The sequence below is a fragment of the Salvelinus sp. IW2-2015 genome, unplaced genomic scaffold, assembly GCF_002910315.2.
Source record: "Salvelinus sp. IW2-2015 unplaced genomic scaffold, ASM291031v2 Un_scaffold2219, whole genome shotgun sequence".
Classification (NCBI taxonomy): domain Eukaryota; kingdom Metazoa; phylum Chordata; class Actinopteri; order Salmoniformes; family Salmonidae; genus Salvelinus; species Salvelinus sp. IW2-2015.
Genome location: NW_019943549.1, coordinates 111,988 through 126,042, shown reverse-complemented (window position 1 = coordinate 126,042; position 14,055 = coordinate 111,988). Strand labels below are relative to the sequence as shown.

General features: G+C 45.7%; 1 protein-coding gene across 1 annotated transcript in view; it reads right to left on the bottom strand.

Moving 5' to 3' along the window:
• Positions 1–2,904: 2,904 nt before the first annotated feature.
• Positions 2,905–14,055, bottom strand: part of ltn1 (listerin E3 ubiquitin protein ligase 1) — a 78,884-nt gene continuing 67,733 nt past the window's right edge. The window contains 9 exon segments of the mRNA XM_070440099.1: positions 2,905–3,112; positions 8,484–8,561; positions 9,055–9,292; positions 9,741–9,831; positions 9,834–9,899; positions 9,901–9,957; positions 11,266–11,315; positions 11,318–11,356; positions 11,359–11,408. Of these exon segments, the coding sequence (XP_070296200.1) occupies positions 2,905–3,112; positions 8,484–8,561; positions 9,055–9,292; positions 9,741–9,831; positions 9,834–9,899; positions 9,901–9,957; positions 11,266–11,315; positions 11,318–11,356; positions 11,359–11,408 (877 nt within the window).

Here is a 14,055-nt window from a genome sequence, read left to right as displayed (position 1 = left end):
GCAGCCGGGAAGGGTAGTATCAGCCATAGTGGTTTAGTTTGGTAAGCAGGGGGTTAGTATCAGCATAGCGTTTCGTTTGGTAGCAGCCGCGGGGGTTATAATATCAGCCGACGTGTTTAGTTTGGGTACAGCCGGCGAGGTTAGTATGCAGCCTAGTGTTAGGTTTAGGTACAGGCGGGGGGGTTAGTATCAGCCTAGCGTTTTAGTTTGGTAAGCCGGGAGGGTTAGTATCAGCCTAAGGCGTTTAGTTTGGTACACGCCGGGGGGGTTAGCATCAGCCTAGCGTTTAGTTTTTGGTACAGCCGGGAGGGTTAGTAATCAAGCCTAGTGTTTAGTTTGGTACAGGCAGGGGGTTAGTATCAGCCTAGCGTTTAGTTTGGTAGCGCCCCGGGGGTTAACTATCAGCCTAGTGTTTAGTTTGGTACAGCCGGGAGGTTAGTATCAGCCTATAGCGTTTAGTTTGGTACAGCCGGGGAGGGTTTAGTATCAGCCTAGGTTTAAGTTTGGTAGAGCCGGGAGGGTTAGTATCAGCCTGCGTTTTGGTACAGCGGGGGGTTAGTATCAGCCATAGCGTTTGGGTACAGCCCTGGGGGTTAGTATCAGCCTCGCGTTTGTACAGCCGGGGGGTTAGTATCAGCCTAGCGTTTGGGTACAGGCCGGGGGGTTAGTCATCAGCTAGCGTTTGGTAGCAGCCGGGGGGTTAGTATCAGGCCTACGCGTTTTAGTTTGGTAACAGCGGGAGGGGTTCGTATCAGCCTAGCGTTTAGCTTGGGGGAATAGTACTCAGCCTATGCGTTTTAGTTTGGTACAGCCGGGAGGTTAGTATCAGCCTACGCGTTTAGTTTGTACAAGCCGGGGGGTTAGTATCAGCCTAGGTTTAGTTTGGTACAGCCGGGGAGGTTTAGTATCAGCCTAGGCGTTTAGTTTTGGTAAGAGTCGGGGGGTTAGTATAGCCTAGTGTTTAGCTTTGGGTACAGCCGGGGGGTTAGTAATCAGCCTAGCGTTTGGTACCGAGCCGGGGGGTTAGTATCAGCCTAGCGTTTGGTAGCATGGCCGGGGGGTTAGTATCAGCCTACAGCGGTTTAGTTTGGTACAGCCGGGAGGGGTTAGTATCAGCTAGCGTTTAGTTTGGGGGATAGTATAGCCTAGCTTTAGTTTGGTACAGCCGGGGGCTTAGTATCAGCCTAGCGTTTAGTTTGGTAAGTCGGGGGGTTAGTATCAAGCCTACGTGTTTAGTTTGGTACAAGCCGGGGGGTTAGTATCAGCCTAGCGTTTGGTACAGCCGGGGGGTTAGTATCAGCCTAGCGTTTGGTACAGCCGGGGGGTTAGTTATCAGCCTAGCGTTTGGTAGGCAGCCGGGGGGTCAGTTATCAGCCTAGCGTTTGGTACAGCCGGGGGTTAAGTATCAGCTGTCTGCCTTCTCTGACCTCGGAAACAATGTTTCACTTTAATGTAGATCTCCTTCAGTACCAAGACATGAACGGTTTCCAGCATACTTTCTCTGAGCCAGGTGAAATCACGCATCACGTCATAGATCTGGACTTCTATAAGTAAATGTCAATAGCAAACCAGCTCAAACTAAATGCAGCTAAGTGTCCTGCTCATTCCAGAATTAAATCAAAGTGTATTTGTCAAAGTCCCGATACAACAGGTGTAGACCTTCAGTCAAATGCTTACGTACAGGCTCTAACCCAACAGTGCAAAAAGGTCTTAGGTGAACAATAGGTCAAGGGTAAAAGAAATAAATGTTTGAAGTACTGAGTTGCTTGAAGATGGGCGTGGCTAGCAAGCGACCAGAACGCTATCCAGCCTGCCATAGAACGAATGAACAGTCCCTTATTTCATAGCAACTATGCTGAAAATAATTAACGACTAGTTTGGCCGTCTGTAGAACATTAGCCAAAAAAATAACTCTCTTCCCTATGAAATTTGGTATGACTTATCAAAAGAAACGTTTTTACTAATGAAAATTGTAATGCATTGTTTAATATGTTACTGCCCTCCACTGTTGTCCGACGGTAGCGCCGAATCCCCATTTACCTGTGACTGTATTCATGATAACAGCACTGCCTAGCGTGGACTTACTGCTTCATTCAATGTTGGAAGAGTCTCAAATCTCCAGTGGTGCTGGAGTTTGTCCTGTTTTATTGTGTTCCACGGTAACACCATAAGACAATCAGGAGTTGTCCTGTTTAGGGTGTTCCAGGTAAACACCATAGACAGAATGCAGGAGTTTGTCCTGCTTTTATTGTTTTGTTCCAGGTAACACGCATAGATCCAGAGTCAGTAGTTGGTCCTGTTTTAACTTGTGTAGTTCGCAGGTAAACCATAGAACAGAATCAAGTGGAGGTTGTCCCTGTTATTATTGTGTTCCAAGGTAACATTTCCCGATATGACATAGGATCAGCAGTGTGTAGTCTGTCCTGCCTTCTTATTGTGTATGAATATAAGGTGAACCAGCCCAATGAACACGATCAGGGCAGTGTGTCCGTGGTTTTTATTGTGTTTCCAGGTAACGACGCCATACGACAGATCAGTGGCAGTTCGGGCGTTTCCATTGGACGTTTTAATTGGTGTTCGTCAGAGATAACACACATGAATAGAGCTACAGATCAGTCAGTTGGTGCGGCATTGTTTTTGGGTTGTTTGTTCCAGGTACTCATAGACAGATCCAGCAGTTGTTCCCTGTTTAGTAATTGGTGTTCCAGGTAGACACCCATTGAGACGATCGAACGCAGGTGTGCCTGGAGGTTGTCCTTGGTATTTTAATTTCGTGTGTTGCGCAAGGTAACTCGGCCATAAGAATAAGAGTCATGTTAGGGAGGACCAAGAAGGAGTTTTGAAGAAGGAGAAAACCAGTTCATAGAGAAGCAGCGAGGGAGGGTTCATGAATGGCAGCTGTGGTTACGTCCCACCAGCACCAGGTCTCCTACTGAGCACGTTCTGGGAAGGCGACTCCCAGCGTGCAGCAGCCACAGTCGCGTGATGAGGGCCAGACCAGGTGTGTGCGCAAGGGAGCTGGACAGGGAGGGGGACAAGCGAGACTGCTACCGTCGTCTGGTTCTGGGGACCTTCTCCGAGCAGGCGCTCCTGTAGGTCCGCTGGGGCCGGTCTATGGGGAGTACGGGAGGACGATACAGGTCAACGGGGTATGGGACTGTGTTTCAATGTCCTATTCGAACCGGGCTCCTGGCAGCCACGTATGTGCTTCTCTACTCTTTTTCAATATTTCACGTAGTCTCTTAGTGTGGTGTCTTTGTAGGTTGAGTAATAGCGCGAGGCTTCGGTCGATGTGGGGCGCAACTGCCCGCGGGTGCGTAGGTAAGTAGGGTTGGTGGTCCTTTTTAGTTGAGGACATACGAGGCTTCGGTATGGGAGACCTGCCGCGGTGCCCGGTAGGGACAGTTAGGGGGGTTACGGTGGTCCTTTTTAAGTTAGGAATACGAGGCTTCGGTCTGGGGATAAGTCCTGCCCGTAGAGGTGGCGTAGGGACAGTAGGGTTGTGTGTGCCCTTTTAGTTTGAGGAATACGAGGCTTTCGGTCTGGCGAGACATGCCCGGCGGTGGCCTAGGGACAGTAGGGTTGGTGTCCTTTTAGTTGAGGAATACGAGGCTGAGAAAGTGTGGGTTGTTCGGCAGTTAGCTCGGGTCTTGGGGGAGAGCCGGGAAAGCCGTGGCCCCCGCGGTGCGTAGGCCGCTGTACCAAACTAAATGCTAGGTTTATATTAACCCCCGCTGTACCAAACTAAATGCTAGGTTTATATTAACCCCCGCTGTACCAAACTAAATGCTAGGATTATATTAACCCCGCTGTACCAAACTAAATGCTAGGCTGATATTAACCCCCGCTATACCAAACTAAATGCTAGGCTGATATTAACCCCCGCTATACCAAACTAAATGCTAGGCAAGAAGCATGGGGAAATAATCACTAGCTGTTTTCTGGGGGAGTTTATGAATGTCTGGCTGGGACAGTGGATTGATATTTGAAAAGGAATTATGGCATCATGGCATTTTGCGTTAATTATCGTGAATAACTATCTAGCAACCAATCAGAATCCAAGATTCAAACTCACCGTTTTGTAAACAGACATAATGTATACACAAACCGATACAAATATACACACACGATACAAATGTACACACACGATACAAATACACACACACGATACAAATACACACACACACACACGGATCGTGAAAACACACATTTTAGAAACATACAGAGCCTTCAGAAAGTACACGCCCCCTTGACTTATTCCACATTTTGTTGTGTTACAGCCTGAATTTAAAATGAATAAAATGTCGATTTTTTTTTGTCACTGGCTAATACACAATAAGAAGTTAACATAATCTTTGAATGAATACCTTATTTCTATACCCCACACACAAAATTATGTGCAGGTCCCTCAGTCAAGCAGAGAATTTAAAAAACACATATTCAACCAAAGACCAGGTAGGTTTTCCAATGCCTCGCAAAGAAGGGCACCTAGTGGTAGATTTTTTATAAATGTTTTAATTAACCTTTAACCTTTAACTAGGCAAGTCAGTTAAGAACAAATTCTTATTTTCAATGACGGCCTACCGGGGAACAGTGGGTTAACAGCCTTGTTCAGGGGGCAGAACGACAGATTTTTACCTTGTCAGCTCGGGGGATTCAATCCAGATACCTTTCGGGTTACTGGCCCAACGCTCTAACCACTAGGCTACCTGCCGCAGCGTAGATGGTTCAAAATAAAAGAAGCAGAGATTGAATATCCCTTTGAGCATGGTTATTGATGACACTTGGTGTATCAATACGCTCAATAAGTATCAATAAGTCACTGCAAAGATACAGGCGTCCTTCCTGACTCTGTTGCCAGCAGTATAAGTAAAAGATGAACTTAATAGAAAATGACTCAAGCAAAAGTTACCCAGTAAAATACGACTTGAGTAAAAGTCAAAATATTTGTTTATAAATATACTTAAGTATCAAAAGTAAACGTAATTGCTAAAATATACTTAAATTATAAATTATTTCAAATTCCTTATAATAAGCAAACCAGGTGGCACCATTTTGGAGTTTTTAAGGATAGCCAGGTGCTCTTGGTCATGACTCTCAGTTCCAGTTACATTACACATGACATTAAATTAGACAGGAGTCATTGGACGGAGGCGTCTTCTATACGAGGGAGGTTTCGTTAAAAGCTCTGACGCTCAATCTGAACATTAACACGTGCTGCTTACGCTATAGTTTTAGAAGCATAAGGACTTTTATCTTTTCATGTCAGCGAGAAAATAAAAGTCAAAACTGCAAAAAAAGAGTTAAATGACTTACCGACACCTTTAAATGAGGTTAGCTGTTCCCACACGGCCTTAAACTCTGTCACAGCGCGTGTGTTTACAAAAAGACCGAGGAGGCCACTGTGCTAATTAGCGATTCCAGCATGCTCCGAAGAACATCTGTGTGTAAGTACTACGGGGCTCCCGGAGTGGCACAGAGGTCTAAGGCACTGCATCTCAGTCTAGAGGGGTCCACTACAGACACCCTGGTTCGATTCCCGGCTGTATCACAACCGCGGCCGTGATTGGGAGTCCCACAATTGGCGACACACAATTGGCGCCCAGCGTCCGGGGTTGGCGGGGGTAGGCGTCATTGTAAATAAGAATTTGTCTTAACTGACTTGCCTAGTTAAATTAAAAGGTTAAATTTTAAAATGGTAAAATTGTGTAATTTGTCAACTGGAGGCAACGTGTTTCGTTTATTATTTGAAGGATTCTTTCTCGCTGACAGAAAGACAAGGCATATCAGCATACGTCGTTGAAAGAAAAACCACTTAGAAAGGCGATGAGTTATTGACGTTTCTAAATCTGAATGTAGTTTACCCGGGAGCCAAATGTGGGTGGAATGTAACCGGCTGAAACCAGCGACATACGGAGAGGAAGAAGAAGGGCTCGCAGGGGCCTCTATCTCTATTCCCTGAACAAATGTGTAATTCTGAGAAGATAGTAGAGGAAGCATAGCTTTTTCGTTGGATTAGAGGACCCATAGCTTTATGGATCTGTGCAAAACTGCCCAGTCCGTTTATATTTACTATCTGAAGAGAAGTCTTTCTCGCTGATGAAAGGGCCATATGTTTAGAAAGCGTTATTGTTGATTATTGAAGTTTCTAAATGTTGAAAACACAGCGTCGAGATTGTAGTTTACATTTTTTTTTTATATATATTTCACCTTTATTTATGAGGTAGTTGTGGGCGAAGTCATTTGGCAGAAAACTGTAGGGAGAAGGCAGAATAACCACCAAGAGTTTGAGAGTTAGCTAGGGGCACACTCCCAACAACATTTACAAACCAAGCATGTGTGTTTAGTGAGTTTGCCAGATCAGAGCCAGTAGGGATGACCAGGGATGTTCTCTTGATAATCCGGAAATTGGACCATTTTCCTGTCCTGCTAAGCATACGAGTACTTTTGGGTGGCAGAGAAAAAAAATATTGTCTTCAAAAGTACAATTTTTTATTAGGAATGTATTGAGGTAAAAGTTTGGCAAAAAGTTAAAATATATATATATATTATATATATATATATATATATATATATATATATAATATATATATATATATTATATATATGAAAATAGTAAAGAACCAATATCCCCAAAAACTACTTAAGTAGTACTTTAAAGTATTTTTTTACTTTAAGTACATTACACCACTGGTTGCGGAGAGGAAGGAAACCACTCAGGGATTTTCGCATGAGGCCAACAGTGACCGTTTAAAACCGTTACAGAGTTTAATGGCTGTGATAGAACTGAGGATGGATAAACAACATTGTAGTTACTCCACAATACTAACCTAAATGACAGAGTGAAAAGAAGGAAACCTGTACAGAATAACAAATATTCCAAAACATGCGTCCTGTTTGCAAAAAGGCACATAAGTAATACAGCGCAAAGAATGTGGCAAAGCAATTCACTTTATGTCCTGAATACAAAGTGTTATGTTAGGGGAAAATTCCAATACAAAACATTAGACTACCACTCTCCATTATTTTCAAGCAATGAGTGGTGGCTGGCTTATCTCTTTAGGATTAAAAAATTATTACATGGAAGAAGTTTGGAACCACCAAGACTCTTCCTAGATCTGGCTGCCCGGCCAAACTGAGCAATCGGGGGAGAAGGGCCTTGATCAGGGAGGTGACCAAGAACCAGATGGTCACTCTGACAGAGGTCCAGAGTTCCTCTGTGGAGATGGGAGAACCTTCCAGAAGGACAACCATCTCTGCAGCACTCCACCAATCAGGCCTTTATGGTAGAGTGGCCAGACTGAAGGCACTCCTCAGTTAAAGGCACATGACAGCCCGCTTGGAGTTTGCCAAAAGGCACCTAAAGGACTCTCTGGTCTGATGAAACCAAGATTTAACTCTCCAGCATCACGTCTGGAGGAAACCTGGCACCATCCCTACGGTGATGCATAGTGGTGGCAGCATCATGCTGTGGGGATGTTWTTCAGCAGCAGGGACTGGGAAACTTGTCAGAATCGAGGGAAAGATGAACAGAGTATAGTASAGAGAGATCCTTGATTAAAACCTGCTCCAGAGCACTCAGGACCTCAGACTGGGGRGAAGATTCATCTATAAACCTGTTTTTGCTTTGTCATTATAGGGTATTGTGATGTCATTACGGGGTATTGTGATGTCATTACGGGGTATTGTGATGTCATTACGGGGTATTGTAATGTCATTACGGGGTATTGTGATGTCATTACGGGGTATTGTGATGATGTCATTACGGGGTATTGTGATGTCATTACAGGGTATTGTAATGTCATTACGGGGTATTGTGATGTCATTACGGGGTATTGTGTGTAGATTAATAAGGGGAAAAAAACAATTTAATCCATTTTAGAATAAGGCTGTAACGTAACAAAATGTGGAAAAAGTCAAAGAGTCTGAATACTTTCCGAATGCCGCTGTAGATAAGCTAGCCTATTATCCACGTCAGATAAGCTAGCCTATTAGCCACGTCAGATAAGCTAGCCTATTATCCACGTCAGATAAGCTAGCCTATTAGCCACGTCATGACTGACTTGTGATCATTGTGACCTAGCTAGTTTGACGAGCTCTAGCCACGTCATGACTGATGGCTGGAGGCAGCAAACAATGTTCCCAGGCCTGCTGCCATTTACAACCTGAGAGCAATATTTCTGGGACCAAAAATAAATGTATTTTTGGATTATATTAATAATGCATTGAAAACTACATCCATCTATTCTGACAACAATGCCTTAGTGTACGTCATGGAAGGTTGAATCAAAAATAACATTATTTTTTATTTTTACCTCTTATYAAGATGGTTTTGTAGCATAACCTGGCAAATTTGATATTTTTGGCTGATATTATGATTGTGTGTAAAAGTATTTAAAATCCTGTGATTTCCACTTTAACTAACAGATGGACATTCCCATAGAGAAACACTCCACGCATCCACTCAGCGCTGTTATACTCACAGACACGGTTCCTCTCCATCGTCCTCTGGCTTGGTGTCGTCTCCTTCTCCATCACACTCTGGGAGAGTAGGCATTACCCTGGGACAGAACAGACAGACAGGTCATGCTCCTTGAGCTCAGGAGGCTTGTCGTATGGGTAGGTATTCACGTACCATGCCAGAGTTGTCAACAAGTTCGAACAAACATGTTCGCGGCAGTGAACAACACAGACAGACATTTGTAATACATTGATTTGCTCTCTCTCGTACTTGTCTACCCTGTGGTAGTGTGTGTTATATATTCGTACTTGTCTAGTATGTGTAGACAGTGAGTTATAATCCTACTTGTCTAGTATGTGGTAGAGCAGTGAGTTATAATCCTACTTGTCTAGTATGTGGTAGACAGTATGTGGTCGACAGTGAGTTTATAATCCTACTTGTCTAGTATGTGGTAGACAGTGAGTTATAATCCTACTTGTCTAGTAATGTGGTAGATCAGTGAGTTATATCACCTACTTGTCTAGTAATGTGGTAGCAGTATGTGATATCTCCTACTTGTCTAGTATGTGGTAGACAGTGAGTTATAATCCTACTTGTCTAGTATGTGGTAGACAGTGAGTTGCAGCGGTCTGGCTTTGAACAGCAGCAAAGGAGTTAGTGTGTTGAGTAGGGTCTGCAGTGCCTCAGGTAGGCTTGTCTTCTGGTCTGCCACGAACCGCGCTGGCAAGGAATTATGGGTAAGCTGCTGCAGCGGGACGTAGGTCAGAGCCATGCCCACAGACCGCAAGACAGCCAATGGGAACAGTGGATCGTCTGGCTCCTTGAAGGCCTCTACGGAAGGGGAGAAAGGACAACAAGGGTTAAAAAATTAGACAAGAAAATGTATTGTAGGAAATCTCACCTTGAGGGTTACTATGGGATTAGTATGGAAGGGATACTGCTTCATAATGACAGTCTAACCCCCCACCACAAACACAACCTGACCCCCCCACAAAACACACCCTGACCCCCCCCCCACCACATACACACCCTGACCCCCCACCACAAACACACTGACCCCCCCACCAAATACACCCCTGACCCCCCCCACCACATACCCCCCCCCCCCACACATACACACCCTGACCCCACCACAAACACACCCTGACCCCCCCCACCACATACAACACCTGACCCCCCCCACCACATACACACCCTGACCCCCCCCCACCACATACACACCTGACCCCCCCCCACCACATACACACCCCTGACCCCCCCCCACCACTCCCATCCCTACCAGTGATCTTGCCAGGCAGGGGCAGCATCAGGCTGTATATTCCCTCTATGAAGAAGTCGTTCCACTCTGCGGTCAGCTTCTGAGGGCAGTAGGTTCATCCACACAAGACGGGGGCGCTGTGAAGAACTGGTTCAGCTGCACGATCAGCTCACAGATCTCAACACCACCAACACTGCACCCAGGGGTTCCACAGACACCCCACGTTATCACTAGTAGTCTGGAGGGAGGGAGAGAGGGAGAGAGAGGGAGAGAGAGGGAGAGAGAGAGAGAGAGAGAGAGAGAGAGAGAGAGAGAGAGAGAGAGAGAGAGAGAGAAAGAGAAAAGAGAGAGAGAGAGAAAGAGAGAGACAGAGCGAGAGCGAGAGAGGGGGGAGAGAGAGAGAGAAAGAGGGGAGAGAGAGAGAGAGGAGAGAAGAGAGGGGAAGGACGAGGGAGGGAGGGAGGGAGGAGGGAGGGAGGGAGGGAGGGAGGGAGGGAGGGGAGGGGAGGGAGGGATGTAAAATGAACCTTGGACTGGAACCTTTGGTGTGATGCTCACATCCACTATAAGGCCTTGGTCCTTGCCTACGGATCAGGAGAAGGAACTGCCCCTCCTATCTTTAGGCTATGTTTCAACCCTACACCCCAACCTGAGCACTCCGTTCTGCCAACTCTCTGGTCTCTTGGCCCTCCCACGCCTACGAGGGGGGGGGGGGGGGGGCAGCTCCCGCTCAAAGCTCTTCTCTGTCCTAGCGCCCCAAATGGAGAAACAGCTTCCCCTCAAGCTAAGAAAGCAGAAGTCCTGTCCATCTTCTGAAAACATTTGATACCCTACTCTTCAAACAGTAGTCAAGAAAACATCTCAGGCAGTCTTACCCCACTTTTCACTCTGGTCTCTTTTGCTAACTTCTCTATCTGTAGATGAATTGACTGACTATGACTGTGATATGTGGTTTGTCCCACCTAGATATCTGTAGATGAATGTACTGACTATGACTGTGATATGTGGTTGTCCCACCTAGCTATCTGAAGATGAATGTACTGACTATGACTGTGATATGTGGTTGTCCCACCTAGCTATCTGAAGATGAATGTACTGACTATGACTGTGATATGTGGTTGTCCCACCTAGCTATCTGAAGATGAATGTACTGACTATGACTGTGATATGTGGTTGTCTCACCTAGCTATCTGAAGATGAATGTACTGACTATGACTGTGATATGTGGTTGTCCCACCTAGCTATCTGTAAATGAATGTACTGACTATGACTGTGATATGTGGTTGTCCCACCTAGCTATCTGAAGATGAATGTACTGACTATGACTGTGATATGTGGTTGTCTCACCTAGCTATCTGAAGATGAATGTACTGACTATGACTGTGATATGTGGTTTGTCTCACCTAGCTATCTGTAGATGAATGTACTGACTGAAAGTCATTCTGGTAAGAGTCTGATAAATGACTAAAATGTGATTGGGATCGGTATAATGTAGAACCAGGAGTATTTCTTGTCATGGTCCACATGGTCTGGGCAGCCATTTTACCTCTAGCCATGCCAGCATGGAGCAGAGCAGAAAGTCCCACTGGCTGCCCCGAGGATTGTGGGAGAATGAGTCACCAGCCGAGACAGGAACGCATCATCTCCACGCTGAGAGACAGCTGGGCCGCGGTCGTCTTGGACAGGTCACTGGAACACAGAGGGTAAAGGGTTTTAACAGACCACTGGAACACAGAGGGTAAAGGGTTTTAACAGGCCACTGGAACACAGAGGTAAAGGGTTTTAACAGGTCACTGGAACACAGAGGGTAAAGGGTTTTAACAGACCACCGGAACACAGAGGGTAAAGGGTTTTAACAGACCACTGGAACACAGAGGGTAAAGGGTTTTAACAGGTCACTGGAACACAGAGGGTAAAGGGTTTTAAAAAAAAGACTACTGGAACACAGAGGGTAAAGGGTTTTAACAGACTACTGGAACACAGAGGGTAAAGGGTTTTAACAGACCACTGGAACACAGAGGGTAAAGGGTTTTAAATACAGACCACTGGAACACAGAGGGTAAAGGGTTTAAAACAGGTCACTGGAACACAGAGGGTAAAGGGTTTTAACAGGTAGCTGGAACACAGAGGGTAAAGGGTTTTAACAGACCACAGAAGGTAAAGGGTTTTAACAGACCACTGGAACAAGAGGGTAAAGGGTTTTAACAGACCACTGGAACACAGAGGGTAAAAGGGTTTTAACAAGACCACTGGACACAAGAGGGTAAAGGGTTTTAACAGACCACTGGAACAAAGAGGGTAAAGGGTTTTAACAGACTACTGGAACACAGAGGGTAAAGGGTTTTAACAACCACTGGAACACAGAGGGTAAAGGGTTTTTAAAAGATTACTGGAACACAGAGGGTAAAGGGTTTTAACAGACCACTGGAACACAGAGGGTAAAGGGTTTTAACAGGTCACTGGAACACAGAGGGTAAAGGGTTTTAACAGGTAGCTGGAACACAGAGGGTAAAAGGGTTTTAACAGACCACAGAGGGTAAAGGGTTTTAAACAGACCACTGGAACACAGAGGGTAAAGGGTTTTAACAGACCACTGGAACACAGAGGGTAAAGGGTTTTAACAGACCACTGGAACACAGAGGGTAAAGGGTTTTAACAGGTCACTGGAACACAGAGGGTAAAGGGTTTTAAACAGGTTCGCTGGACACAGAGGGTAAAGGGTTTTTAACAGACCACTGGAACACAGAGGGTAAAGGGTTTTAACAGACACTGGAAACACAGAGGGTAAAGGGTTTTAACAGACCACCGGAACACAGAGGGTAAAGGGTTTAAACAGGTCACCGGAACACAGAGGGTTAAAGGGTTTTAACAGACCACCGGAAACACAGAGGGTAAAGGGTTTTAACAGACCACTGGAACACAGAGGGTAAAGGGTTTTAACAGACCACTGGAACACAGAGGGTAAAGGGTTTATAACAGACCACTGGAACACAGAGGGTAAAGGGGTTTTAACAGGTAGCTGGAACACAGAGGGTAAAGGGTTTTAAAACAGGTAGCTGGAACACAGAGGGTAAAGGGTTTTAACAGGTAGCTGGAACACAGAGGGTAAAGGGTCTTTTAAACAGGTAGGCTGGGAACACAGAGGGTAAAGGGTTTTAACAGACCACCGGAACACAGAGGGTAAAGGGTTTTAACAGACCACCGGAACCACAGAGGGAAAGGGTTTTAACAGACCACGGAACACAGAGGGTAAGGGTTTTAACAGACCACGCGAACACAGAGGGTAAAGGGTTTTAACAGACCACCGGACACAGAGGGTAAAAGGGTTTTAACAGACCACCGGAACACAGAGGGTAAAGGGTTTTAACAGACCACCGGAACACAGAGGGTAAAGGGTTTTAAACAGACCACCGAACACAGAGGTAAGGGTTTCAGAACCACCGGAACACAGAGGGTAAAGGGTTTTAACAGACCACCGGAACAACAGAGGGTAAAGGGTTTAACAGACCACCGGAACCAGAGGGTAAAGGGTTTTAAAAGACCACCGGGAACACAGAGGGTAAAGGGTTTTAACAGACCACCGGAACACAGAGGGTAAAGGGTTTTTAACAGACCACCGGAACACAGAGGTAAAGGGTTTTAAAGCACCGCGGAACACAGAGGGTTAAAGGTTTTAACAGACCACCGGAACACAGAGGGAAAGGGTTTTAAACAGACCCGGAACACAGAGGGTAAAGGTTTTTAAACAGACACCGGAACACAGAGGGTAAAGGGTTTTAACAGAACCACCGGAACACAGAGGGTAAAGGGTTTTAACAGACCACCGGAACACAGAGGGTAAAGGGTTTTTAACAGACCACCGAACACAGAGGGTAAAGGGTTTTAACAGACCACCGGAACACAGAGGGTAAAGGGTTTTAACAGACCACCGGAACACAGAGGGTAACAGGGTTTTAACAGACCACGGAACACAGAGGGTAAAGGGTTTTAACAGACCACCGGAACACAGAGGGTAAAGGGTTTTAACAGACCACCGGAACACAGAGGGTAAAGGGTTTTTTAACAGACACCGGAACACAGAGGGTAAAGGGTTTAAACAGACCACCGAACACAGAGGGTAAAGGGTTTTAACCAGAACCGAACAGCAAGAGGGGTAAAGGATTTTAACAGACCACCGGAACACAGAGGGTAAAGGGTTTTAACAGACCACCGGAACACAGAAGGGTAAAGGTTTAACAGACCGCTGAACACAGAGGGTAAAGGTTTAACAGACCACGGAACCAGAGGGTAAAGGGTTTAACAGACCACCGGAACACAGAGGGTAAAGGGTTTTTAA